We start from the raw sequence: 27,675 nt of genomic DNA, 5'->3' as shown, positions 1-27,675 counted from the left end.
TATCACGATTGAATTACACTTGACCTTTAAGAACTTGTAAATATTTGTAAATCTCTCCTTTATTATCTGCACCCTAACAAATTTTTTGCACCATTGTGAGGGAATAAATGGATTTTTATTTTTATTTAAGAACTTGTAAATATTTGTAAATATTTTATTAGGTGTAAATAAATTTTATTAGGTGCAGATAATAATTAGAATAAATATAATAGGTGTATATATCTTTTAAATTAGATTTAGATAGTTAGTTATAGATTTGATTTTACTAGATTGCAAATATATCTTATCTTCTTTTAGGTAGTTAGTAGAAATTCTAAAATTAAAATTTCAAATAATATCTACCATGTCTTTTTATATTTGATTGATATTTGACTCCAATTTGAAATTTTAATTTCATGTTTATCTTGTAAATATATTATTTAATTGATTGGTTTTTAGATTCTTTTTTTTTTTCAACATATCTTTGTGAGGATTATCTTTGTGAGGATGAGTATTAAATCTGAATCTTATAACTAAACATAGACGTTCAAGATTTAATGTAAGAAACTCACATCACATTTTAAGTGATCATATGATATTAAATCTTAATCTTTCATGTATGATTATAAAATCTAGATTTAATTATCGCACTCATATAAAATGTTTCATCTCATAAGATATGTCTTATCTATATATATTTTTTAGACCAATTTTCCAAATAGAAATGATTTTCAGTTTTGAAATAAAATAATAACAAGTCTCATTTTTCACTTATTTTTCAATTCTCTTTCATTGCAACACCCTCTTCAATACAATATAACGCGGTTAAAGGGAAAGAAAAAAAAAACAAAAAAAAGGAGACACTCTTATGCAAGCGAAGCACAACTGGGTTCATAGGCGATGGTTACCTGTTGTAAACTCTACTAGGAGGAGCCTACCCTTCTCATTTTACTGAGTCTATTTTGTTAATAAAACTATTTTAATAATAAAACATTACTATTAAATATACTATAATCTATAATAAATTTTTCAATAAAAATTACTACATATTTCATAGACAAAGGATTAGTTTTAAACATTGTAATACGAAGAAAGAAGTTCCATACCATACTCAAGTACAACCCATGGTACCACGAGCAAATGAACAGCTTAGTAAAGTTAGAAGAGTTGACAAAATAGTTATAGATAATCAGAGTGCACATAACTTAATTAAGTCTAAGAGCTTGAGCATGATGTCGGATGTGATCATCTATGAATGTGGCTATAAAGTAGTAAAGGTGGTCATAACCAGGTTGGAAACGTAACAGTAGGGGAACGTTGGCCTTTTTACAAGCCTCTTCAAACTTGTGAGGCAACAGTTGATCAGGCAAAAATTTGTCATCTTCTCCCTGAAAAGTGGATAAAACCAGCAAAAACTTGGTACGAGTATGTTGGTACAAGATTTTATAAATTGAAACCATGCCCTAGGAAGAATAGTACAATATCTGACAGACCATATTGGTTTTTTTATATTGCTTGGATTTCTTAAACATAAAAACCAAATACAATCTAATAAACTGTACAGGATACCAGCAGGTAAAATTTTGACACTCTTTAAATCAATCATTCACCAGTATTTAAAAAATAAACAAAAACCACAATTTTTACCTGATCAATCAAAATGGTGGAAGAAACATTGGGAAACTTTGTTACCAAACGAGTGGCATCGTAATCCTGCATTATTTCAACTTCTAATTATAATGAAATATTAAGACTTGTTAAGTAAGGCGAACATGCAGTTTCCCCAATTAATTTACCTCCCACTCAGATTTATTGTCACCAAGATAATTTGAGAATGCCTTCTGTCCCCAAGGACAATTTATAGGATTTGCTATTGGAGCAAAGGCAGAAACTGACTGGAACAAGGATGTTATGTAACGAAACACAAAAGAAAACTAAGTTAGAATTCAAATAATATGTAAATAATAAAAAATTAAAAAAATGGTACAGTCTATATGTTGTCTTAGGAAATGTTCTACAAACTTCAAAAGCTCACCGCGAAGATGAAATGATTGTTTTGCTTCTAACTTGCAACATACATAATAAGCGATGAAGATTGCAATATTTTTTTAACAATAAACTATAAATGTGTGTCTATCTTCTTCTCAATCATGGTAGTCAAACTACAGATTCTACTTCAACTCGGGAAGGAGTCACAGAATAGTAAAACGTGGAATTGAAACTCAAAGCATAAGATTCTACCAGATTTATAAAATTAATGTGATAAGAACAGATCAAAATGGAACAGATTTGAAAAGATGAAATAGAAATTTTTATAGATAATTAGAGATATTGTATTACACAGGTTTTCGAGAGCCAGTTTCTCCACAACTCAGATTCTTCCTAATTCCAGAGTGTCTTTCCCATTTTGCTTTACTTCTATTTATACTACATCTAATGGACATAACTATTCTGAATGGTTGTGACTGTTCCCAAGGGTCATGCCCCCTTGATTCGCATCTCCTAACCTTGCACCCCATGGGCAGATCATAATAGTTGGTTGTGACTGTTCCCAAGGGTCATGTCCTCTTGATTCACATCTTTCGGTTGGTTGTGATTGTTCCCAAGGGTCATGTCCCCTAGATTCACATCTTCTGACCTTGCACCCTTTGGGTGAATCGTAACTATTGAGTAGTTTACACCCTTTGGGTGGGTTGTAATTGTTGGGTAGTTTGCACCCCTTGGGTGTTTGCGGGTGTACACCTTGGGGATGGGTGGCTTATGCTTATGCTTATCAATACCCCCGCCTAAAAGACTCACCTTGTCCTCAAGGTGATAAATCGAAAAAATCTCTTGTAATTTAGCCACAGATTCCCAACTATTTTCACTGGGAGGGAGATTTTTCCACTGAATTAAAACTTTCACGTTGCCCGGTTGTAATTCACGACTATCTAAAACAGAATCTGAATAAGTTTGTAATTTCCAATCCTCAGATAACATAGGTGGTAAAGGTTGGGACTGGCTTTCTTGAGGAGAGAGACATGAAAGACCGGATGAATTTTAATGTGAGATGGAAGATCCAACTTATAAGCAATAGTACCCACCTTATTAAACACCTGGAAAGGAGCATAAAATCGAGGGGAGAGTTTTTCATTAATCCTTTTAGCCAAGGATCTTCTCCTGTAAGGTTGCATCTTCAAGAACACCTAATCACCGACTACATATTCTATGTCCCGACGACGTTTGTTGGTATTTGCTCACATGATATCTTAAGACTTCAACAAATTTTCTCTTAGAGTAGCCAATAATCCATCCCGAGCAATTATTAGTTTATTGACTTCTTCAAGGCGAGAAGGAATGGTGGATCCCTTGAGAATGTGAGGGGGATCATGTCCATACAAATCTTTGAAAGGAGACATCTTGCTTGAAGCGATATAATTGGTGTTAAACCAGAATTCTGCCCATGGAAGACAAGAGGCCCATTTCTTAGGCTTTGTTCCAGTTATGTATTGTAAATAAACTTCCAAGCATCGGTTGACAACTTCTGTTTATCCCTTAGTTTGGGGATGATATGCTGAACTAAACTTAAGTTGTGTACCTGCTGCTTTAAAAAGGGCTTTCCAGAAGTTTCTTAAAAAGAAAAGGTCACGATCTGAAACAATGGAAGACGAAAATCCATGCAATCTTACAATTTCCTGTAGAAAAACTGTGGCTACTTCGGTAGCGTTGAAGGGATGTCCTAATGGTATGAAGTGGACATATTTAGTGAGTCTATCAACCACCACCAGGATTGTATCCTTCCCCTTGGATTTGGGCTGTCCTCCAATAAAATCCATAGAAATATTTGTCCATACTTGAGTATGAATGGGTAATGGCTATAGCAATCCTCCAGGAGACAAGTTGTCACTTTTGTTTCTTTGACAGACTGAATGTCCTACCAATGATGAATGAAATTTTTTTAAAATGATTGGAATCCGAGAGGAAGATTTGGATAGCACTAATTTCTCCATGTAAAATAACTTATAATCCATCAAAGTATAGCCCATATGAGATGCGGGATCAATAATCAGGTCTTGCATGATTTTCTGTAACTTGTCATCTTGTTTGATCTCTTTTGTCCATTCTTCGAAATCGTGAATTTGTAAGATTGTCAGGGCACAATAGGAACTTCTCTTCGAAAGGCCATCGGCGGCAGAATTTTCCTTCCCTGGCTTGTACTGTATTTCAAAATCATATCCTGCCCATTTGAAAATCTATTTGTATTGTTCCTCACCAAGCATCCTGTGTTCTGTCAAAAATTTCAAACTTTTTTGGTCAGTTTTGATAATAAAATGGTTTCCCAACAAGTAGTGTCGCCATTTTTGGATCGCTTTCCCGACTGCCATCGATTCGTGATCATACACCGATTTCCTTTGGTTTCTTTCGGATATGGTAGTGCTCCAAAAGGCTAGGGGTCTTCCTTCTTGCATTAGAACTGCTCCGAATCCAGTTCCACAAGCATCAGTTTCAACCACAAAAGGCTTTGAAAAGTCAGGTACTACTAATGTAGGCAAACTGGTCATGGCTTGCTTAAGTTGTTCGAAGGCAGTTTGCGCCTCTAGCATTTTTCTTCAACAGGTTGGTCAATGGCCTTGCTATTTTTCCATAATTATGAATAAACCTCCTGTAATAGCCAGTAAGGCCTAAGAATCCCCTTAAGCCGGTGGCATTCTTAGGCGTAGGCCATAATGTCATTGCTTCCAACTTCTGAGAATCTGTGGATACACCTCCAGCGAACCTTTCCAATTGCTCAACATACTCTTCCACCGTTTCTTCTTGTTTAAGTGCAAGGAGGGCGGCAAAAGGGTTGAGAGTGGCTGAAGTTTGGAATCTTTCAAGAATGGCAACTTTGAAATCACCCCATCCAATATCAGAATTGCAAGTCTCCCACCATTGGAACCAAGATAGCCTTTCCATCTAGCGCCACCATAACTGCTTGAATTTTCTCTTCTTCCAGTATATCTCTCATTTGAAAGAAGCGTTCCAATTTATTTATCCAACTATAAGCATCAGATTCCCTATCATATATGGGGATTTCCAATTCTCCCCATCGTTCTATTTTTCCTTCGCCGGAGTGGTTTTTGGGTGTCTCTTCTTTATTGACGGAACCTTTGGGAGTGCCATCATCTGAATGCTTGAATAAATTTTCCAACATGACTTCTAGGCGCGCAAAACATGTTTCAAGTTGTTGTCGTTCTGCATCTCGGTTTTGTCGGTCCTCCATTAGCATCTCCAAAATTCTCTCCATTGTGTCTGGATTTTCAGAATTAGATCGAGTTGTCACCATTGTTGGAAACAGGTACCGAATCAGTGCTCTAATACCAAATTGATAAGAGATCAAAATGGAACAGATTTGAAAAGATGGAACAGAAATTTTTATAGATAATTAGAGATATTGTATTACACAGGTTTTCTAGAGCCTGTCTCTCCACAATTCAGATTCTTCCTAATTCCAGAGTGTCTTTCTCATTCTGGTTTACTTCTATGTATACTACATCTAATGGACACAACTATTCTGAATGGTTGTGACTGTTCCCAAGGGTCATGCCCCCTTGATTCACATCTCCTAACCTTGCACCCCTTGGACGGATCATAATGGTTGGTTGTGACTATTCCCAAGGGTCATGTCCCCTTGATTCACATCTTTCGGTTGGTTGTGATTGTTCCCAAGGGTCATGTCCCCTTTCGATTCGTTTTGACTGTTCCCAAGGGTCATGTCCCCTAGATTCACATCTTCTGACCTTGCACCCTTTGGGTGAATCGTAACTATTGAGTGGTTTACACCCTTTGGGTGGGTTGTAACTGTTGGGTGGTATGCAACCCTTGGGTGTTTGCGGGTGTACACCTTGGGGATGTGTGGCTTATGCTTATGTTTATCATAATACATATGCATATCAACTCTTATATATGCATATAACATAGTACAAGGAAAACATGAATTCTGATGATCATCCTGTATTACTCATACGTTTTCCCCATTAATTGAATAGGAAAAGTTCAACATAAAAGATATGTTTTATTTTTTTTTTGCACAGCAAAAATCTATATATAATTTTATATATGATGTAGTACTAGGTGTACTGCATACAGGAAAAAGAGTACAAGGCAAAATTGCCTAACCCATCTAAAAAATACAAGATAACGTTATCTGAAACAAAAAATCAATCCCTAAGACAGCTCCTCCCTCAAACTAGTGGACCATTGATTAAAATGAATATGAAAATCTTTGTCCATACATTTTAACCAGGTCCATGAATGGAATAAAGCTTCATCCATGACTTTTTCGGAGTTGAAATTCTGGTTATTAAAAACCATTGAATTTCTATGTTTCCAAATAGTCATGGATAAAGCTATCCAAAGCACTGCCCATCTATTGTCTATACATTTTTTGCTACTCCATCTTGAGAATTGGGTGAAGTGATCTTTAGGATCAATGGTGAAGGGACCCACTCTGTCAGCCCATCTCAAAATCTCCCACCAAAGGCATCTAGTTCTTGTGCAATCAAACATGACATGACCAATAGTTTCCTCCTCTCCATCACATAAAGGACAGGAATATGATGGAAGGCACACCTGCCTCCTTCTTAAATTAGCCTTAGTAGGCAATCTATCTTTAAAGATTCTCCAAGAGAAAGCGGCTGCTCTTGGAGGAATTTTCAAATTCCACATAAACCTGGAAGCATTATCTTCATAATCTGATCCGCCGTCTTCCATGAGGAAATTGTATGCTGACTTTGTGGAATAGGATCCACTAGGTTCAGCCCTCCAAGTGAGATAATCCATTCTAGAGGAGTGAATCTGAGCCCCATCAATCTCATCCATGAAAGCTGCCACCGTATCAATTTCATGATCGAAGAAATTTCTCCTCCATTGAAACTTCCAATCCCACCCATTGTCAATATTCTGACCCATTAAATTGATAGTGAGGTCCTGTTGCTGACTCACCTGATATAAAACAGGGTATTTGTCTTTAAGGGTTATATCATCTTCCCTCCATTTGTCTTTCCAAAACTGGATTCTGGTCCCATTACCCACCTTCCACCTCAAGTTAGTGGCCAAACTATTCTGATGTTGCTGCTGGAAGATCGATTTTAAATCCTTCCACCAAGGAGAATTGTCAGCACTACCTCTACCATGTAATAAGGCCTGCCATCCCCCATATATAGACACTAAAGTTCTTGCCCAAAGCTGATGGGGATTATTTGCCAGCTGCCATCCCCATTTGCCTAGTAAGGCTTCATTGAACTTGTTCAAATCTTTAATACCCAATCCGCCTCTGGCTTTTGATAAACAGACTGTATCCCATTTAACCCAAGGGATCTTAGAAGTGTCATTGTCACCGCCCCAAAGGAAGTTTCTTTGGATAGCTACTATTTTTTGAGCAACTTTTTTGGGAATTCTGTAGAAAGACAACAAATAAATAGGCATTGCTGTCAAAACAGAGTTGATAATGGTAATTCTGCCCCCCATAGAAAGGCATCTGTGCTTCCAAGATGCCAGCTTGGTCTGAAATTTGTTGATGATAGGCTGCCAAACACTCCCACTTTTTGGACTAGACCCCACTGGAATTCCTAGATACAAGAAAGGAATATCCATCTGCCTGCAGTTGAGAAAAAGAGCCGCATCTCTACACCACTCCTCAGATTTTCCAAAGCATCCAAACTGACTTTTTGAATAATTAATCTTGAGTCCAGAAGCCAACTCAAAACATGATAGGATAGACTTTAGAACTCTGACATTGGCTGAAAGAGCATTACCAAAGAATAGAGTGTCATCTGCATATTGCAGAATATTTATATCTTCCTTCAAACTTCCAACTTGATAACTGCTGTACAGATTTTTGGATATAGCTGTCCTCATTAAACCTGTAAGCCCTTCTGCCACCAAATTAAAAAGGAGGGGGGCAAGGGGGTCACCCTGCCTTAAACCTCTCTTGGGTGCAAACTCCGAGGTGGGACTTCCATTAATTAAAATGGAAACTGATGCAGTAGCAAGGCAACCATGGATCCACTTTCTCCACCTTTCACAAAAACCCATCCTTAACATCATGTAATTAAGAAAGCCCCAAGAGACCGAGTCGTAAGCTTTTTCAAAATCAACCTTGAAGAACATGCAAGGTTTATTTTTTGATTTAGCTTCAGCTATAACCTCATTAGCTATCAACACTCCATGCAAAATATGCCTTCCTTTCATAAAGGCTGTTTGCCTTTCATCAATCAGCTGAGGTAGAATAAGGGCTAATCTATTAGCCAAGACCTTGGATACAACTTTGTAGACACAGCCTATAAGAGAAATTGGCCTATAATCGTTAAAAGCTTGGGGATCCTTGATCTTGGGAATAAGAGCTATGAATGAGGCATTGCTTCCTTTTGGGAAAGAAGCATTATAATAAAACTCATCCATGAAACGCATAAAGTCAGGCTTCAAAGTCTTCCAAAACTTCTTGATAAAATTGAAATTAAGCCCGTCCGGGCCCGGACTTTTATCACCATCACAGTCCCACACAGCTGAGGTTATTTCAGCATCAGAAAATCTAGACACAAGGGCTTCATTCTCACTTTGACCAATGGAAGGTAGCTGCACACCATCCATGGTTGGTCTATTAAAATTCTGCTCAGAAAATCTTTCTTTAAAATGATTGAAAGCCTCAGATTTAACCCTACTAGGATCCTGAACCCATTCCCCATCAATGATCAATCCTTGAATAGCATTATGTCTTCTTCTATGATTTATCAGCTTGTGGAAGTAAGCTGAATTTCTGTCCCCTTCCTTTAACCATTTCACTCTAGCCTTTTGCCTCAACATAGATTCATAGGCATTAGCAGCTTGCCATAATTGCTCCTGGAGAGACTTCTTGAGCTCCCTTTCAGATTGATTCATAATTCTGTCAGATATACCAGCCTCCAAAGCATTCAACTCCTTCTTTAAAACCTGAATTTTCTTAGCATTAATAACTCCATTGGATGAACTCCACTGTCTAATGCAGGCTTTAATGAACTTCAATTTTTGCTTGAGGGCGTATCCTCCCCATCCATTAGGGTGATAATTGCTCCATTTAAGGGTCACCATTTCCTGAAATCCCTTGTCCTGCAGCCACCAATCCATGACCTTGAAAGGCTTAGGACCCCAATCAACACTTTTGGATCTTAGAAGGATAGGGCAATGATCTGAAAAATCTCTGTCTAGTACAAACTGTGTTGTATCAGGCCAAAGAGTCAACCAATTATCAGAAATGAAGAACCTATCCAGCTTGCTCATAACACTTCCATTAGGTCTGATCCAGGTATATTTTCTACCTATAGATCTAACCTCTTCTACAGCCATAAGAGAAATCCAGGAATTGAATTCCTCAATACTGGATGCATTAGCCAGATTCTGAGATGAACTCAATCTCTCATTATGATTTCTTATCGAATTGAAGTCTCCTAAGATACACCACAATTCATTTTGATAGGAGGACTTCAAAAGCAGAATCTCTTCCCATTGATTTCTCTTCCCTTGTATATCACAGGGCGCATAAACATTAATAATGATGACTTTCTTGTTTTCCTTTACCCACAATCCTTCCAGCAAAATAAAACCACTCCCCACTGACTTCCTATTCACCACAAAGGAATCATTGTTCCAAATGCATAATAGGCCACCAGCAGAATTAGTAGAAGGAAGACATTCCCAAGTAGCATTACTATCCCCCCACAGGTATTGACATAGCTTCTTATCAATGGAGTCTTTCTTAGTTTCTTGAATGCATAGAACATCAATCTTGTTGGCCAGAGATAATTTTCGAATAGCTGACCTCTTGACTCCACTACCCAAACCTCTAGAGTTGAGAGAGAGAATATTCATGGAGCAATTGTGTTGTTTCCCATCTCTGTTGTTGCTGCAGCTGAATGACTTGTACTAGCCTCATCCAAAAACTCCTTACCCCTGTTTTTAAAATTTTCATCAAAAGATATACCCAATTGACGAGCTATCTCCCAATGCTGATCACCTTCCACTCCATTGAAATCATTATTAAAGCTACTTGGGGGAATAGGACTATGGGGTTGGTGATCCTGCTGAGGGGTCAAAGGACCAGATTGAGAGTCACAAAGGTCAACCCCTTCCTTATTATAATCGTAGGAATTACCTGCTACCATCACCCTTGTATCCCCTTCTGTTCCAATTTCATTTAAAATTGGGCCAAGATTTAAACGGGCCATGGATTTTGCTATATGACATGTTTTTCTTCTGCTATAAACTTTTAAGGCAGAATTGGATTTGCTCTCTTTTTTAACTGGGCTTGTCTTCACCAGGCCCATCTTCCGAATATCTACATCCTTCTTCTCACATTGGGAATGCGATACAACGTCCCTATCATCCATGCCCCGCAAGTTTGAAACCTTATTGACCATTGGAAATTCATCAGGTTTGTTGACTAAAGGTTCTTCTTCCAAGGCCCCTTGGTCTCTCATTATATCACCAGCATCTATTGTCCGATGGGTCTTCAGCGAGATCCCTGCCGCTGCAGTTTCCTCAAGTGGTATCTGAAGTTGGGTTGGACATGGAGACCTAGGCTCATACCTTCCATAACCATGCAAGCTCGTAGGGAAAGAGCCGTTACAATTGTTCAAATCCAGCGTGGCGTGGCTGAAGTCCTTAGAGACCTGGGTAAGCGTGCGCCAACAAGATGGCGACACGTCAGCAGTGCTGCCGAAAGTTACGTTCCTTCTCCGCGAACGGTACCCTGAGTCCCGACGGCCCCTCCGATAGTCTCCCTTAGCCAACGACGGCGTTTGGCTGGGAAAAGCGCCGATATTATTGACCGGGAGTCCATCAGGGGATTTACATCTGGGAAAAGATATGTTTTATACATACACATCACATCAAGACTACAGATATCCTAACAAATATTTGAAACCACTAACCCTTATGCAAAGGGAACTCAAAAGAAATAAAAGATAAACTCGTCACTAGCACCAAAAATCCAATAGGGAAAAAATGAACTCTAATGATCATCCTCCTTGTACCAAACATAGTCTCGCAACTATTAAACATTAATAGTTCCATGTAAAATATAAGCTTAAACTAATCAAACGTTACCAGATATCCTAACAAATATCAGAAACCACTAACCCTTATGCAATACACAGTCAGCTTATAGTGGAGAAATATATTAATGAGCAGTATCTCAGTTAGGGAAAACAACTAATAACAATCCACATGCTATTTCAACAGTAAAACCATCCATAATGCTTAGGAAATTGCCAAAGTTTCCAAAGTAATTCTTTGACTATATTAAAACCAGATTTTCAGTTGTGTAATCAACACCTTATATTTATCCTGATTTTTCAGGAAGATTGTTAGAGCACCATGCCCACCCATAGAATGACCAAATATAGAAGCTTTTGATATTTCAAGCTGTGGAAAATTATCACTCAGAAGCTTTGGCAACTCCTTGACAACATAGTCATACATGCGCCAATTCTTCCATTTCTCTTGTGTGGCATTGAGATAAAATCCTGCACCTGCTCCAGAATATATATGCAAATAAGATATCTTCTGATAAGTAAAATGCATACTGCACATCTCAAATTCTCTTAGCTATAGCCCATAACAATTAAAATTATTCCACACAACATTCACACCTGAACAAAAATGAGCTTTTTTCTATCAAAATAAGGATAATGAAGCAGAGATATCACAATTTGGAGATATTCCAGAGCAGATAAAATAATTTTTCATCTGTTATACATCATGATGAGTACACTTTAGATTTTCTATACATCATGTTAACATGCTTTGGTAACACCAGCTCCATATTATCAGTACCTTCCATTTTCCCATTCATGTCCAACAGCACTTGATGAACTTTTAGGCTGTGTAGTGCACTAACATAACAAGTTTCATCATCCATTGGCATATTATGGTAAAGCCAAGGTTTAGGTAGAGAATTAGGTGTGGGATCTTAAAGTTTCAACATTCTTTTGTGTCTGTATGCAATAAATATGCATGTCACACAATAAATTCCCATTTGATTAGTGTCATTCAGAATTTCAATTTGGGTATCATCCTTTTATATTCCTTCGACCATTTCAATTGGGCAGGTCGTTAAGAAGTTCTGAATTCTAACAGTTTATTATCTTGTTTAGCAGACAGCCACAGAACCATTTCAATTTGTTTTCCTTTTCGAATTCTGTGGAATAAGATGGCCAGCAGACAGCCAAAGAACCATTTCAAGCCTTTGCAATCGGCAGCAATCCAAACATTCAGTTCAGTTCAGTGCAGTTCAATTTTAATATATAACTTTAGTTATTTGTTTCATGTTTGTGGGTTTCGTACCTGTAGCAAGTTTAAAGTTTAATAAGCTTTAGCTTGAGAAAGTGTAAGAATATTAAGGTTATTGGTCTTATTATGTTTGTGGGCTTGGAAACATACTAGTAGTATTATTACTGGACCTAATTATTGTTAACTAATATAAATAGGAATATTGGTTGTGATATTGTTACATCTATCAGCCATATCTTCAATGTACAACTGTTACCCAAATTTCTTTATTTTCCTTCTTCTTTACCTAACTCCTACAATTTCAAATTTCAAATATTTACCAATCTTCAATGCCAATCTGATTTCCTCACAAAATTCCTAACTAAATTATAAGTCCCATGCCTAAATTCACACTACACTTCATACCAAATCTGAATATATAGTTAGCATTCATTTACTTTAGTATTTAGATCGATGGGATTACTTCATGAGCTAATGGGTAAAGAACCTTGATGTCACAATGCACACCCCTAACCTCACAATCTGCAATGAAGTGAGATGGGGTGGGAAGATAAAAGACAATTATTGAAAAGATAAAGAGAGAAGTGTATGATAGTAGAAGGAGGGCAGTATAAACAAAATCTTGTTTTCATGTAAAGAGGGTTGGGTTAAGGTGATATACAGGGATGGGAGTTGACAAATGGAAAAAATGCTCCTAGCTAATTGATTTTGTGGTGTCATACCCGTACCAAACTTTTTCCAAATAAACACAAGAATGTTACAAAATGTATTCAACCACAACAACAACAATACTAATAGTAAAGCAAAGTTACAGGATGATGCAACATCTTCACAATATACATCCCATGTCATAGAAAAAGGAACTAACACACAACATTCAACATCTGCTACAACTTCTCGAAGTGAATTTACTGCAAGCCACACCTCCAACATTTCACAATTTACATTATTATGGGTACCATTGATTCAGGTGCAAACATGCAGAAGTCTGTGTTGTGCTTTAGTTAACCTATTAATATTATTATTAATTTGCCTACCCAAAAAAATGAAGAAGCCTGAGTAGTTTGAAGGTGTAAATCTTTCGAAATGCATTGTAAATTTGACATTAGGACCAAGTGGGGCATGCACATGGTAATGGACTTGTCTAAACAAGAGTGTCATTCATCTAGCCTTGGATAATTTCCCTCATGCATATATGCAACCATATACATGCATTCATGGCACAAAGAGTATAACAATGTTTTTTTTTCTCTACTCACTATGAAACTATTTTTGGTACCATCGGTCAGGATTTTGGTCAGCAATCATCATAATATTCAAAGGGTCAAAAACTCAAGAAATACATGAATCACTGAAGAGAATTTAACTCATGCAAACTACCTATAAGGCTATAACAAGTTAAAGCCAGACTTATTTCACCCAACCCACACCAATGAGGGTTTAAGGTTTAACAACAAATATCAAAATATCTTAATTTTGTAACAAGATTTAATAATAAAATATACTGATCCTTACTCAATGACTTTATGATCAAAGGTCTAAATTTACATCATAAGTTCCATATGTAATCCCAAAAACCACACGAAGAAAGCTAATAAGAAAGAAATCACTAGAAGGAGGGAAAAAAAAAAGGCATAAATTTACTATGCAAATGGGAGCCATATTCAGTAACAAAAACATATAGCCTTAGAGAACAAACAATATTTTTACCCCTCATTATTGACAAGTCTCGTAAACACTTATTAGGTTGGTTTATTTCCTGTGATCTCTCCCACTACTGTGTTGTTGTAGGAACTATATTAGCAAAGGTTTCTATTTTTTTAACACAAACATTAGTTGTTAGTTTGTTGTTAAGGGGGAAGATTCGAACTCACGACCTCTTCCCCCCCTCCCTCGCTTCTCCCTTCATCACCAAGCCAGCCTCATAACCCCTTGCAAAAGTTCCTCTTACTTATACATATAAAATTCCTTACACAAATATAGAATTGGGTAATGAAAATTGTACTTCTATATGCACAAATATTTTTTTAAGCAAATATATGCACAAATTTTCATTACTAAGTGTATAAGCAGTATATAAAATGAAAGTTTAGCCACTGAGTCACAAAAACAAGGGTAGAAGATAAAACAGAACATCCATTATGATTCTAATATACCATATCTAAATGACAATTTCAAGAAATTCAACATCCTCATAAGGCAAACAATCTGCAAGACTAAAACTAAGGCCCCATCCCCGAGCCCCACAAAGTCGCGCCCAGGGTTCAATTAAGACCCAGCCTTATTTAAGGCCCAAATATATTGGTCTCATGTGACATACCTACTCCAAGGTCCCAGCTGTCTGCTTCTCCTTCCACATTCAAGCCTCCTGCATTATCAAGTTTAAACTGAGAACATATTGAAGCTTAACAAAAGGAAAAGTAGAAAGACCATTACCAATTAATTATAGTGGTTAAAATATATATTTTTTGATTGGCTTGATTAACTATGTAGTCCGTATAATATACAGTTATTTTCATTCCAGCCCTCTTAAAATAAATTTTCTGTTTTGGTCCCTATTAATTTTTTTATTTTACTTTCATTTTTGTATTTGACATTAGGATTCTCAGCTAAGTAATGACCTGACTTGAGTACTTGACAGATATTGGAAAATATGCACGATGTTTCTTAACATGGACTAAAATAAAAAACTACCAATGAGGACCTATATCAAAAGTTTACAAGAGACTAAATGAAAAAAATAATTTCAGGAAGATCAAAACAAAAATATCTGCGAGTTTAATAGACATGCAATAAGAAATCATCTTTGAAATGAATTTTAAAGTAATTATTATAAAAGTTAACAAACTATTATGATCGGTGGTTTATGATCGACTGACAGTTTATAGTGACCAAACTGAAACAAAAAAAAATTGTAGATAAGGACAAAAATTGTATTTTAGCCTAATGTTAATCAAGTTTGGTAAGTAGAAGCAATAACAAGTTTTATTCGGAAAATAACACGGAGAAAATAAATAAATAAATGAAAGCATTCTGATTTACTCGGAGAAGTGTCGGGGGCAACCAAGGCAACACCCTCGGCGGAAGCGGCACGCTGAGCACCCGACTTGAATATGAAGTTCTCGTCGGTGCAAGTGAGGCCAGAGAGAAAGTACAGCACCTATTATTCATTCAAAGCACAATAGCCGGGTCAATCAATCGAGGAAGTGCAAAATTAGGTTAAATTGGAATGAGAAATGGGGAAATTGAGAGAGGGACTCACTGGGAATTTGTGAGAGGGAGAAGGAGATGGAGGGAAGTAGATGTGGAAGTTCATGGAGCATCCCAGGGTAAGGCTGAAATGCTTGAATCTCTTGTTGTAACCTCCGAACATCTTGCCGCTGCTGATCTCGGTGGGTTTGGTGTCCATCTCTGGTTCTGATTAGGGGACTTCCTTGGAGTAGGTTGGTTTTGGGTGAGTGAAGATCTGCGAGTGAGAGTGAGGTTTTATATCATCGTTCCCCTCACCAGATAATCAGAGGACTGCTGTTATCCTAAATGATGATTTTAGTTTTATTTTTTTCTTCAATTACTTTTTTACCTTTTAAAAAAACTATTTTCATATTTTATTTTATTTATTTTGTTCAAAGGATTTTTTTATCTCACTTTGGTCACTTATTTTGCTTAAAAAAATTCAAAATAACCCTTCAATTATTTAAATATATTTAAAATGATATTTTAGTGTTATTGAATGACAAAGTTAAATATATTTAAATAATTAAAATATTATTTTGGATCTTTTAAAAAAGATAAGATATCAAAATGAATTTTTTAAGAGATAAATTTTTATTTTGAATTTTTTAAATAAGATAAAAGACTAAAGTAAATTTTTAAAAAATAACTAATTATTTTGAACAAAATAAAAGATCAAAATATTATTCATAAGTTTAATTACTTGTTATGTTGATTTAATTAAGTTTTTTTTATATTCTTAATTCTAAATATTTTTAACAACTTCCAATTTTTTATTTTTAATATGAAGTTAACATATGGATCCATTAAGTATTTATATTTTTAATAGTTTTCATGTCAACATAACAAATAACTATCATGTGACATATGAAGATGTCATGTGATGAAGAGTAATTTGTAGTTTTATGAATTTGTCACATGGTATAATATTTTAATTGTATTTTAAAATTCAGTTTTTAAATGTTTATAAAATTTTCATTTTTTATTTTAATGCATGCAAAATTTTCATCCTTTTTGTTTTAATTGTTTATTTATTTTTTTTCAAATGCATTCCACTATTAATAAACAATTCAATATAATCTCATAATTTTTAAAATGATACCATTTGATTTCATAAATAAAATTTTTAATAAACCCTGTCAAGTCAATTTGAATAGAAGGAATCAAAAATATCAATTTGAAAATTAATAAATTAAATTGAATCATCTATTAATAATAAGACAAAATTTTAAAAAAAAATAAGATGACTAAAAAAGTAATGAATTTTTAATATTATTATTTTAGTCACATTTGAATTTAGACTAATATAATTATCGATTTACATTTTTCAAGAGTTTTTATTTAATTTCTTTCACTATAAAGATTAACGTGGCAACAGCGTAGAAATTCGGGAACCAAAGTAATTGTTTACTCTAAACTTTTTTTTTTAGAGGATTTACTCTCTAAGCTATTCATATTACTTATTTATTTCTTATTTTAATTTATACTTTATTATCTAATATGTTTATTTCTTTCATAAATTATAAGCGATAGTATTTTCGTTTGGTTATTGGAAGGATAAATATTTATTTTTATATGCTTAGAATTTATAAGAAATAAAAAATTGTTGTTATGTAAAATAACCAAATAAAATTTTTAATATGTAAATAATATTGTAATTAAAAATTGTAACAAAATAAATATCTTTCAATACATAAACTATATTTTGGATTACAATAAATAATTTAAATTTCAATATAAGATTAATTTTAATTAGATTTCAAAGTATTTATAGGGAAAAAATGAGGATTCTATATAAGAAAATCAACTTGATTTTCTTTTTATGAAGTTACAAACAATTATTTATTAAAAAAAAATAAATTCTTATTAAGTAAACTTAGATAAACACTCAATATTACTAGAGTAAGCTTTTAAAATTGTTATATTGATAGTTTCTTTTAAAAAAAACTTAATTTTGAGACGACAAAAAAAAACACAAATTGAAAGGGACAAACAACTAAAAAAATATCAAACGTATTAATAAAAATTAATAAAAGTAGTTTAAAATGAATGAAAAAAATATGAATTGCGAGAGTAGTGTGTAAAATAAAAAATTCAAGGGAGAAAAAGAAGATAACATTGAGAATGTTCAAACAAGGAAATGAGTTTCATATTCTAATTTATAATATAAGAATATGTTGTTGTAAAAAATTATATAAAAATAAGTTTTTCTGTACAACAAGACTAAGAGTGCAGTCTAAAAATCACAAATTTAGGCTAAGTTTTAGAGTATTAGGAATCCTTAGAGAATAAATTATGAAGAAAAACCCAAAATCACGATTTATAGTAACGAGTCACCGAGGTTAATAGTCAGCCTGTGAATTCCTTGTTGCCCGTGTCCAATGAAACACTTCAAGACACAATGTAGCAAAGATCACAGCATGCCTATGAATTTCCTATTGTCCATGAACCATATGCAATGCTTCCAAATAGCAGATATCCCAAATAACCCATGAGTTCCTTGTTGCCCTTGAATGAATCCTTGGAGCTTCCTTACACTAGTCAGCAAAGTTCACATTTCAACCCATTAAGCAGAGTTTACATGTGAAATATCATATGTCATGCATCATGACATGATAAAATTTGTCCTAAAAGTTGTTATTCAGCTTAACCAGGGAGGTTATGAAAGAGTTCATGTGAAGCTCTGGCCTCGTGGGTGATATTTAGTGTGGGATCTCTTGAAAGTTGATGTTCATCCCATGGGTTGGAGTGAAGTTGCAAAGTCAAGTAACCCTGATGTGTCATTGATAATCTTATGTCGGATGAGAATGTCGTGTTGAATTACCCATGGTGTGAAAATTTGTCGACTTGATGTTCTCCCAAACTTCTCTCACAATTGTTTCGACCAATACCATAGGCATTGAGGATAAGTCGGCAAGTCCATCATTGCATAAGCATCTAAAGTTGAATATGTCACTAAAACATTTTTTTACTTTAGGTCACGCCAAAATTGTCCAACTTAAATCATTATCTAAACTTTGAATATCCCACAATTTTCCAAATGTTTCCTATTATATATGTTTTCTTTGTCTTTCGTTAAATTTCATTCGCACAATCGTTGCTTATTTACATTTACATGAGTCAATGGTTAATAACATTGGAAATTGCTACATATCTTATTATAACAACATTCATACTAAAAATAGTCACCATATGAAATTATGCAAATATGTGCATCTTTTGGCACATTAGATGGCGGAAACATAGTTTCCTTGTTGATTTTATCATTCTTTAATGATTTATTTATTCATGTATTGATGCAAATATAAAATTTCAATTATGCATGTTGGAAAAGAATGGAAACTAGTAAAACAACATCCATGTTGACCTTGTAATTCTATAACAATGTACTAGCCCCCTAAAGAATCAATTAGTAAAAAATGATAACACATATTACATTGCTTTAGCCCAAATTTGAAACACAGAATCATTTAGCCATTATTAAAAAATATGTTTTTTACATTAGTTATTTATGACTTTCTACCTCGGTTTTTAACCGATGTTGAAAGTATTATCGTTAACATCGGTTTTTGAAAACTGATGTTAACGAAAAATTAACAACATCGGTTATTTAAATAACCGATGTTATATAATAAGCATTACACCCAAAAAAAATGTATGAATGTATACAGTTGACATCGGTTTTTATACAAAACCGATGTTATATACGTTAGCATTGGTTCTATATAAAAACGATGTTAACTTCCAAACATTAACATGAGTTTAAGTAAAAAAACCGACGTTAACTTATATGTTAACATCGATTTCTGTTAAAAAAACCGATGTTGTCTTTATGAATTTTTTTAAATACTCTTTGTTTTTACAAAAAAAAAACCCAAAATTTAACCTGTAAATATAAAATCAGACCACACAGCACAACATATACCATTTGCATTTTGCTTTCAAACAGGTTTTAGCAGAAAGCTAGCTAGTAAACTATCAATTGTAAAAAATCAATTGATATTTATTAATAACTATCAACAAAGATTATTCAATGTTAAAATGAAACAACAATTGTAAAAAACGTAATGCAAGCTGCCATACCCTAATTTCATCCGAAAATCATCGTTTGCGAGGATGCAGACCTCGTTTGACCACTTCCAAACACTTGAGACCCGTCCCCATGGAATCCGTAAAGTTTTGAGACATTTTGGAAAAGAAACGATAAAAACATGCAAAACACGAGAGTGTGTTTAGTAAAACTGGGGCTGTAAATAGACCGTCAACCCCCATTTTTGCCCGGAGATGATTGTTTGTTGACACACGGATCTCAATTGGTCACTTCGGAAAACTTAACACTCATCATCGTGAAATCCATGAGGTTTTGGAAAGAAAACAACTAAAAACACAAAAGTGGGGGGTGGACTTATCAAACACGGGGATACGCTCAGGAAAATTCATCTAGAACACTTGGGAAGATGGGATGAACTAATCAATTGGGGGTGCACTCAAGAAATCTAATCAGTAAGCAACCCTAGAGGGGGTGAACTTATCAATTAGGGGTGAGCTCAGGAATCTTCCCCAAGAAGCCTCTAGGTGGTAACCACTCCCATTTTCTCCTATAAATAGGGGAAGGGGGCTGAGTTTAAGGATCCAACAATTTTTGCGCTAAGCTTTCACTTGAAATTAGTGAGGAGAAGAGAAAAAAGGAAAAAAATTCAAGTCGAGGTCCTTCCATAACACTTCCAAGACATTTCTGTGAGCGATTCCGTGGAAGTTCTTCATCGTTCTTCGTTCGTTCTTCATTTGTTCTTCACTCGTTCTTCGGTCTTCAACCGATAAGTTTTCGAATCTCAGGCTTTCAATTCATTCTTGTTTTGTTTTCTTTCATTCTTCATCTCGTTTACTTTCGGTATTCTTTTCTTCCGCTTTTAACAAGCTTTTGATCGTTTATTTAAGCCGTTATCTCGCCAAATAATTGATAAAATGAATTTCAACTGATCATTTGTGTTGTAATCTCGTTTAATCACTGTTGAAATAAAATCCAACCGATCGTTCACATTGTAACCTCGGTTAAATAAAAAAAGGCAAAAAATAATAATAAAATAATCAAAATATCTTGAAAAAATATTAATAAAATAATAAAAAAATCAATCGGACGTTTTTCTTTGAAAGTTTCCTTGAATGAATTGACTAATAACCAAAGTGAAACTAAGGTTAAAATCAACTCACAAACCAAGCTTTGTCCGTAAAAAGTCACTTAGAAGAACATAACGTATGCTATACAATTAGATGAAGTTAGGCACAAGATAAATATTAAAGAAAGTAGCTTAAACCAAAGTCTCACGACTACTGTTTCCCTTACGCTCAAGTGTTTAAGCTATTAAGCAATAACAACCAACAAGCGTTCTAATCTTTGTACTTCATCTCATGTCATAAAGTCAGAAATGCCTAAACAAAATCAGAAGGACTTCCATAGGCTTGTAGTGAGGCTTGGCTACAAAAATTATTAGTTTTTCTAGGATTCAAAGGCTTAAATTCTAAGAGAGCATGGATCCTAGACTCACCCAATGTATTTCCTTTTAATTTATTTAGCTTACTCACTTGCCTTGCATTTGACCCTATTACAATAGCACACACTCTCTTTGTTTGTATTTTACTTCTCTCTCTGTTTTTTTTTTATAAAAAAAACACAACTTATTTGTTGTGTGTGCTGAAATGTCTTGCCTTTTCACTTCATATCCCAACTAACTCCCCCAAATTTGGGGCAAATTGCCTTGAATCATATGCCCTCCTAGAATTTAAACAGGGTAGTTGGAGATATTCATTTTAAGTTCAGGGTTCAATTTGAAAATTTAATTCAACTCACAAAGGGTGCAAATGATACAATTATAATTACAAGTAGGCTTTATGGTCAAGTAGTTTACAAATAGAACAATGGCCTTCATCACATTCAAATTTATGCGTTTCATTCTAAAATTCAGAGACTGATACAAAGAATATTACTCAATGTTAGTCGTTCACTCACAATTTAAGATCACACTCTCACCAGGTTATGGTTCAAGCTTTTCTTTCTCAATCAATCTGTCTACGGACTAATATTTCTAATTGCAAGCTCACACACTTGTTCTTTCTTTGTCTATCATACATATTTTCTCAAACTTATGATAAAACACAATCTTCATTTCAGCCATGCATTCAATCCATAATCACCATTTCAAACTCATATCAAACTGCATTTTCATAGAGTCAAGTTAAACTGTTCTTTATGCATCAAGACTTTCAAAATGTTTCCAAAACAAAAAGTAAGTTGTAAACCATATTCACATGCCACAAATCATAATAGTTCATACGTACTAAAACCATACAACCACTATACTACGCAAACATAATAATTAAAATGTACTCATAACGATATAATTATAATAATAATTAGGATAGGTAATCAAATCCTGTCATTCATCTCGATCCTGCTCCTCATCATCGAAATGTAACATTGGCGTCCCCGGAGGAGTAGTGATTTGTCCCCCCCTCCTCATCTGAAAACTAAAGCTCAAGTGTGGCTGGAGGACTGGTGTTCAATGTCAGGACCGGTGTGGTAAGGTCCTTTGGTATCTCTAAAATAAGAGTAGAGGGGTCATCTGGTCTCTCATGTACTGGTGTAGGAGGATCTGCTACCTACTGAGCAAAAGATAACTCCATCCTTGGTGAGAGTGGATCTTCTGGGGTCTGTGGTGTCCTCTCAGGAGTAGCAGCCTCCTGTCTCATTTGTGACTCACCTGCTTCAATAGTCTCATGTATATCTGGCACAATTGGCTCAAGAAAAATAGTCTCATATCTACTCCTGCACCTGAAAAATCTAAAGCTCCAAGGATGGTAGCCTCAGAAGACGCATCATATACCTGTTGAGGTACCTAAGCACTAGGGCCCTCACCCTCTCTCACAGCAGAAGGTACGGTTCCAGGCCAGGATACCTTCTCAATGAACTGTTCTACCGACAGAATGGACCCTGGAGGAGTTACCACCTGTAGGCTTTATAGTAATAAAATTTGTCCCTAATGAATACTTTGAAGCATGGCTTCAAAGCGCTGAGAGTCATGGGCAGCTGGTGTAGGCGTGGCAGAAGTGGGAGGAGCTGGTGGTGCAGAAAAAGAAGGAGCATTTGCTGGTCGAGCCCTTACCTTCCTGACCCTTCTGAAGTTAACTGTCAGATCATCCATATTCCAACAGTTTTTATTAATGTAGGCCAAATTAATGGCCAGGCTCAGGCTCTCATAGGTCAGACTGTCAGAGGTAACTCCTCTAGTTCTACACAGGGCAATGATCAAGGCTGGAAATCCGAGCCTAGAGGAGTTACTTTAGGCAATGGTAGAAATCTGACATGAGATTATGGCTCTGATGTTCATGTCCATGCATGTGACTAAGCCCTAAACCAAACTGGCTCTATCCATATTAAGATCAGAGGTGTGGGAAGTGGGAGTCGGGTTACTGTAGGAGAGGACACTCCATGTCTGTGCAAGAGTGGTGAGATCTTTCCTCAGAAGCTTCCAAGGATGGCCCCCTGCATTTAGAACAAAACCCCTACCAGGGATGCAGAGATGGGCAGCAAACTCTTGAGGATCAATCCTCATCCTCGAAAACCTAGAATAGGTAGGCAGTGTCTCACCCTCCTCCAAGACTATTGGAGTCTCTAAGAAAGAATTTAGACTGTCAGCATCAATCCTGATTAAATGTCCTCTCACCCTCACTTGCTTAGGGCTCTGGTCTTCCGAGCTGTATAAATTGGCATAGAGTTCTTTAACCACTGCCACATCTATGCTTCCCTCCTGAAGGTTGGTGAGGCATTTATGTAGGTTAAACCTCTTCAACTCTGCCTTAAACTCGTCAAATTTAGTATGATAAATCTTAACATTCCTTTCCGGAAGGATCCTCCGGTCCAGAATGTTATCTGTATTTTTGCAACCTACCCTTTTGCGGGCGAGCGAGGCCAGGCTCACGGGTGCGTCTTCCAAAGGAGGAAAATGCGCGGAGTCGCCACCAACGTTTATTTGTGGAAAACGTTGGAAAAACCAATGGAAACCGGTTATAAAGAATATTCCAGATTAGGGAGTTGTATTTACGTTTGAGGAAGGTATTAGCACCTCTCATGTTTGTCCCAAAGGACAACAACCTTAAATTAGAATTGTGTGAAATTGTGTATCTAAACTTTTATTTCTTTTTTAATTTTTGAGGTCGACAAAAGCGGGGCTTTTGCTCCTACGTACCCTCCATCGAAGAGAAAATCAGACCTACGTAGTTCTTTCTAAAGGGCAAATTAAGCGATTCTTTTTACTTGGAAGGAGGTCCTTTTAAGGCGTTGGACCTTAAAATGACCCATTTTTACTTGGTGAGAAAAACTGAGGTATCGAACCTTAAAATCCTTTTTAGTGATTTTTTTGCGGACGAGCTTGACTTTGCGAGTTGATTTTAGCCTTAGTTTCACTTTAGTTATTAGTCAATTCAATTAAGAAAGAGAAATCCCAAAGACAAACGTCCGATTGATTTTTTTGGTTTATTTTACTAAAAGATATTTTTTTTTATTATTATATTATTATTTTACCTCTTTTTGGTTTCCAACGTGGTTACGACATGACCGAACGGTCGGATTTCATTTTAACAGAAATTAACGGATATTACAAATCAAATGGTCAGTGGAAATTTATTTTATTTTTTTTATTAGACGAGAAAATGACTTAAGTAAATGACTAAAGCACGTTAAAAGGGGGTACGGAAAGTAAATGAAACGAAAATAAAAGTACGTGAAACAAATGGGGACCACCAAGGGTACATATAATGAATTAAAAAGTTCGATTTCGGGAACTTACCGGTTGAAGACCGAAGAACGAACGACGAAGAACGGTTGAAAATCTTCGCGAAATCACCCACGAAAACGTTACGGAAACGCCTCAACTTGAATTTTCTTCACGGAAACAATTTTTCTCACTAATTTTAAGTGATCCCGAAGTACAAACAATATAGGAAAATAGGGGAGGAGCTTGCCACCCAGCTCGCCCAGGCGAGATAGGTTGCTTCCTCCAGAAGCAACCGCCTTCTGGAGGAACATCCTAGAAGGGCCAAGTCGGTCTGGTTGCTATTTGCACCCTTTTTTTACTAAGTACACCCCCCTTTTACTTTTTTTGGTGATTCTTTTTCCGTAACGTTACGAAACTTTACGAATTTTGTAACGATACTTGTTTTCTTTCCGTAAGGTTACGGAACCTTACAGGTCACGTAATTACTCTTTTTTTGGCTTTCGGAATGTTACGGAACCTCACGGATTGCGTAACAATGCTTCCTTTTGATTTTCGGCATGTTACGGAAACTCACGGATTGTGTAACAATGCTTCCTTTTGATCTCCGGCATGTCACGGAACTTCACGTATTGTGTAAGAAAGGGTGCCCAGTACCTCGAAGTGGTCAAACAAAGGTTGCATGCCGTCAAACAATGGTACCTGGACGAAATTAGGGTATGACATGTATATCGGTTCCAGGCTTCCAAGGATTGAAATCTCCTGGTATCATACTGAGCCTGTGGCCTAGAAGCAGTGCTCTTCCTTTTCCTTGATGCCATCTGTAATAACAGGAACCAAAAATACATTAGACTGGAATTTATTCAAGTTCAAAAACAGAAATTAAAAGCTGAATTTAACTCTAGGCGCTTAGCGAAATATAGTAGGCTTAGCGCACCTTAGGCAAAACAATAAACTAGCTTAGCGCAACAGGTTGCGCTTAGCCAGTTATGACAGGAAAATTTTGTTCTGCATAATTGGCTTAGTGAGATAGATCCTCGCTTAGCCCAAAGCAAATTATTTCACACAGTGGCTTAGTGCATCAGACACGCTTAGCCCAATGATTGTCGCAATGAATTGTGCTAAGCTTAGCAAGGCTGGCTTAGTGCTTTACAAAACTTCAAGATTGTCTAAGTGATATGGCTTAGCGAATCAGACACGCTTAGCCAATCACTTGCTACAAGGAATTGCGCTTAGCTCAAATTAGCTTGGCATAGTGCGCGGCGACCTTCCCAAATTTTTCTAAGTTACTCGGGCTTAGTTGGATGACATTCGCTTAGCCCTCGTGTTGTCTTTTTCCGAGGTTTGGTGGCTTAGTGCACAAATCTTTTGCTTAGCCATGTTCATACCAAATGATGAACATTCATCTGAAAAGATGAACTCGCTTAGCACGGCACGACTGGCTTAGCGAGTTTGCCTGGGAATGCATACATTCACGCACTTTTGATGAACTCGCTTAGCGTATCAGCCGCACTTAGTGAGTTCGTCATGTTTTCCAGAAAAACACAGATAACAAACTTTGTTTTCTTCTCTTTTTAGGCCTCTAAAAGGTACCTATCAAACATGCAAGACCATCAAATGTACCCACACAGTACAATCCTTAATAAAGTCCTAATTTTTATCCATTCTATTTACAATATAATCCTAAAAATTAAATTGCTAACCTAATGTCTTCTATCCTAAGGTTTCAACAAAAATGCAAAAGCATAAATGAAGTGAGGAACTTACTTGGATCAAAGGTGCTTTGTGAAGATTAACAGAAGATGCAAGAAGGATGCACAAATGTAATGCGCAAGTGTTTGGGAGAGAGAGATTGCAGGGGATGCGTTTTAGAAATTTTGAGTGAATGTGAGTGTAACTGCTGTTACACTCACTTATCTATTTTTCAACCAACTTGCTTAGCGAGTACGACCGCTAAGCGATAGGGAGAGACGTTTGGTTTCTCAACACACTCGCTTAGCGGGCCATTTTGCCGAGCCCAAGCCCAAATTTTGAAATTCAAATTTTTTTTTGACTGGGCTTAGTGCAAATAGACGCGCTCAGCGAGTTGTGCAGATGAAAATTCCTGCAACTCTCGCTAAGCCGGGCTCATGGCCAGCTTAGCTGATATACTTCATGCTACATACAGAGGGGTATGCGCTTGGCGCAAAAGTGCGCGCTTAGCGCTATCTAGGCCATAAAGAATAGGGCTTAGCGCAAGGTGACTGCACTTAGCCACTAAACATGACGCGCTTAGCAGATGGCTCTGGCTTAGCCCAATTCAGACCAAGCTGAATTTGGCTTAGCTTAGCCAAAATCAGCTTAGCTAGCCCAAATATCTAAAGATGCAGGGGTTGATGCGCTCAGTGCCATTACGACGCGCTTAGCGCATTGAAGACATGCACTTAGCCAGAGGTGCTACGCTTAGCCAGAGGATTGTTTTTTAGAAAAAAAAATTCTAAGTTAAAATCAGTCCCTTTTTTAAAAGAAACCCCTATATCTATCATTAAAAACAAGCTAATAAACCCCTTTTTCAATGATCACCAAGCAAATTCTAACTTATGTGATGCATGAAAATAGAATTAAAGAAATCAACATTTGGTTGCCTCCTAGGAAGCGCTTCTTTAACGTCATTAGCTTGACACATATACCTCAATGGTTGATATCCATTTTGTCCTTTAACTTCAGAACCTTTTTATCACCCTCCATCACCTGCAAGTAGACATTCTGATCTGGTACAGGCTTGTCTTCTTCAAATAGATCAAAATTGATCCTCTGATCTTCAAAACCCATTTTCAATTTCTTTTTTCCCATGTCAACTACACAGCTTGCAGTTAACATAAAGGGACGTCCCAAAATGATGGGAACCTCATGGTCTTCATCCACATCCATGACCATAAAGTCAGCTGGAAAGACCATCTGCTTAACTCTTATCAGTATGTCTTCAATTACCCCATAAGGCCTTGTGATGGATCGGTCACCAAGCTGTAAAGTCATTATGGTGGGCATGATATCCAACTCTCCCAACCTTCTACAAATGGAGAATGGCATTAAGTTGATGTTGGTTCCCAAGTCAATGAGAGCCTTCCCCATTGTGACTTCACCTATTGAACAAGGAATAGTCACACTTCCAGGGTCCTTGTGTTTTGGTGGAAGGATATTCTATATCACAGCACTGCAATTGTCCTCCACAACGATATTTTCTTAGTGAATGTATTTGTACTTCCTTGTCAACATATCTTTCAAAAACTTTGAGCAGAGTGGAATCTGCTGCAAAGCTTCTCCAAAAGGCATAGTTATTTCCAGTTTCCTGAAAATGTCTAGGAATCTCACTAGATGGTGGTCCTTATCTTTCTCGGAAGGTACCACAGGATATGGCACTTCCGTACCTTCC

The 27,675-nt window shown here is 36.2% G+C and overlaps 2 protein-coding genes across 2 annotated transcripts; both read right to left on the bottom strand.

Moving 5' to 3' along the window:
• Positions 1–995: 995 nt before the first annotated feature.
• On the bottom strand, positions 996–15,777 carry LOC114393101 (S-formylglutathione hydrolase-like). The gene is made up of 7 exons (XM_028354366.1): positions 15,527–15,777; positions 15,307–15,424; positions 14,585–14,632; positions 11,308–11,504; positions 1,776–1,874; positions 1,627–1,692; positions 996–1,367 (listed from the first exon to the last, which is right to left on the bottom strand). Exons 1-7 carry the CDS (start codon positions 15,671–15,673, stop codon positions 1,185–1,187), a joined length of 858 nt encoding a protein of 285 aa, XP_028210167.1. The 5' UTR covers positions 15,674–15,777; the 3' UTR covers positions 996–1,184.
• Positions 15,778–26,933: 11,156 nt separating this feature from the next.
• On the bottom strand, positions 26,934–27,374 carry LOC114375586. The gene has a single exon (XM_028333415.1). It carries the CDS (start codon positions 27,372–27,374, stop codon positions 26,934–26,936), a length of 441 nt encoding a protein of 146 aa, XP_028189216.1.
• Positions 27,375–27,675: the final 301 nt, after the last annotated feature.

The sequence above is a fragment of the Glycine soja genome, chromosome 2 (assembly GCF_004193775.1).
Source record: "Glycine soja cultivar W05 chromosome 2, ASM419377v2, whole genome shotgun sequence".
Taxonomy (NCBI): domain Eukaryota; kingdom Viridiplantae; phylum Streptophyta; class Magnoliopsida; order Fabales; family Fabaceae; genus Glycine; species Glycine soja.
This window is presented reverse-complemented; position numbering and strand designations above follow the sequence as displayed.

Coding starts and splice junctions, on each gene's coding strand:
- LOC114375586 (XM_028333415.1), bottom strand. CDS start 27,374: ATGGGGAAGGCTCTCATTGACTTGGGAACCAACATCAACTTAATGCCA.
- LOC114393101 (XM_028354366.1), bottom strand. CDS start 15,673: ATGGACACCAAACCCACCGAGATCAGCAGCGGCAAGATGTTCGGAGGT. Junction 15,425..15,526: donor CTCCCTCTCACAAATTCCCA/GTGAGTCCCTCT, acceptor AATGAATAATAG/GTGCTGTACTTTCTCTCTGG. Junction 11,505..14,584: donor CAGCTGGGACCTTGGAGTAG/GTATGTCACATG, acceptor ATTCTGGAGCAG/GTGCAGGATTTTATCTCAAT.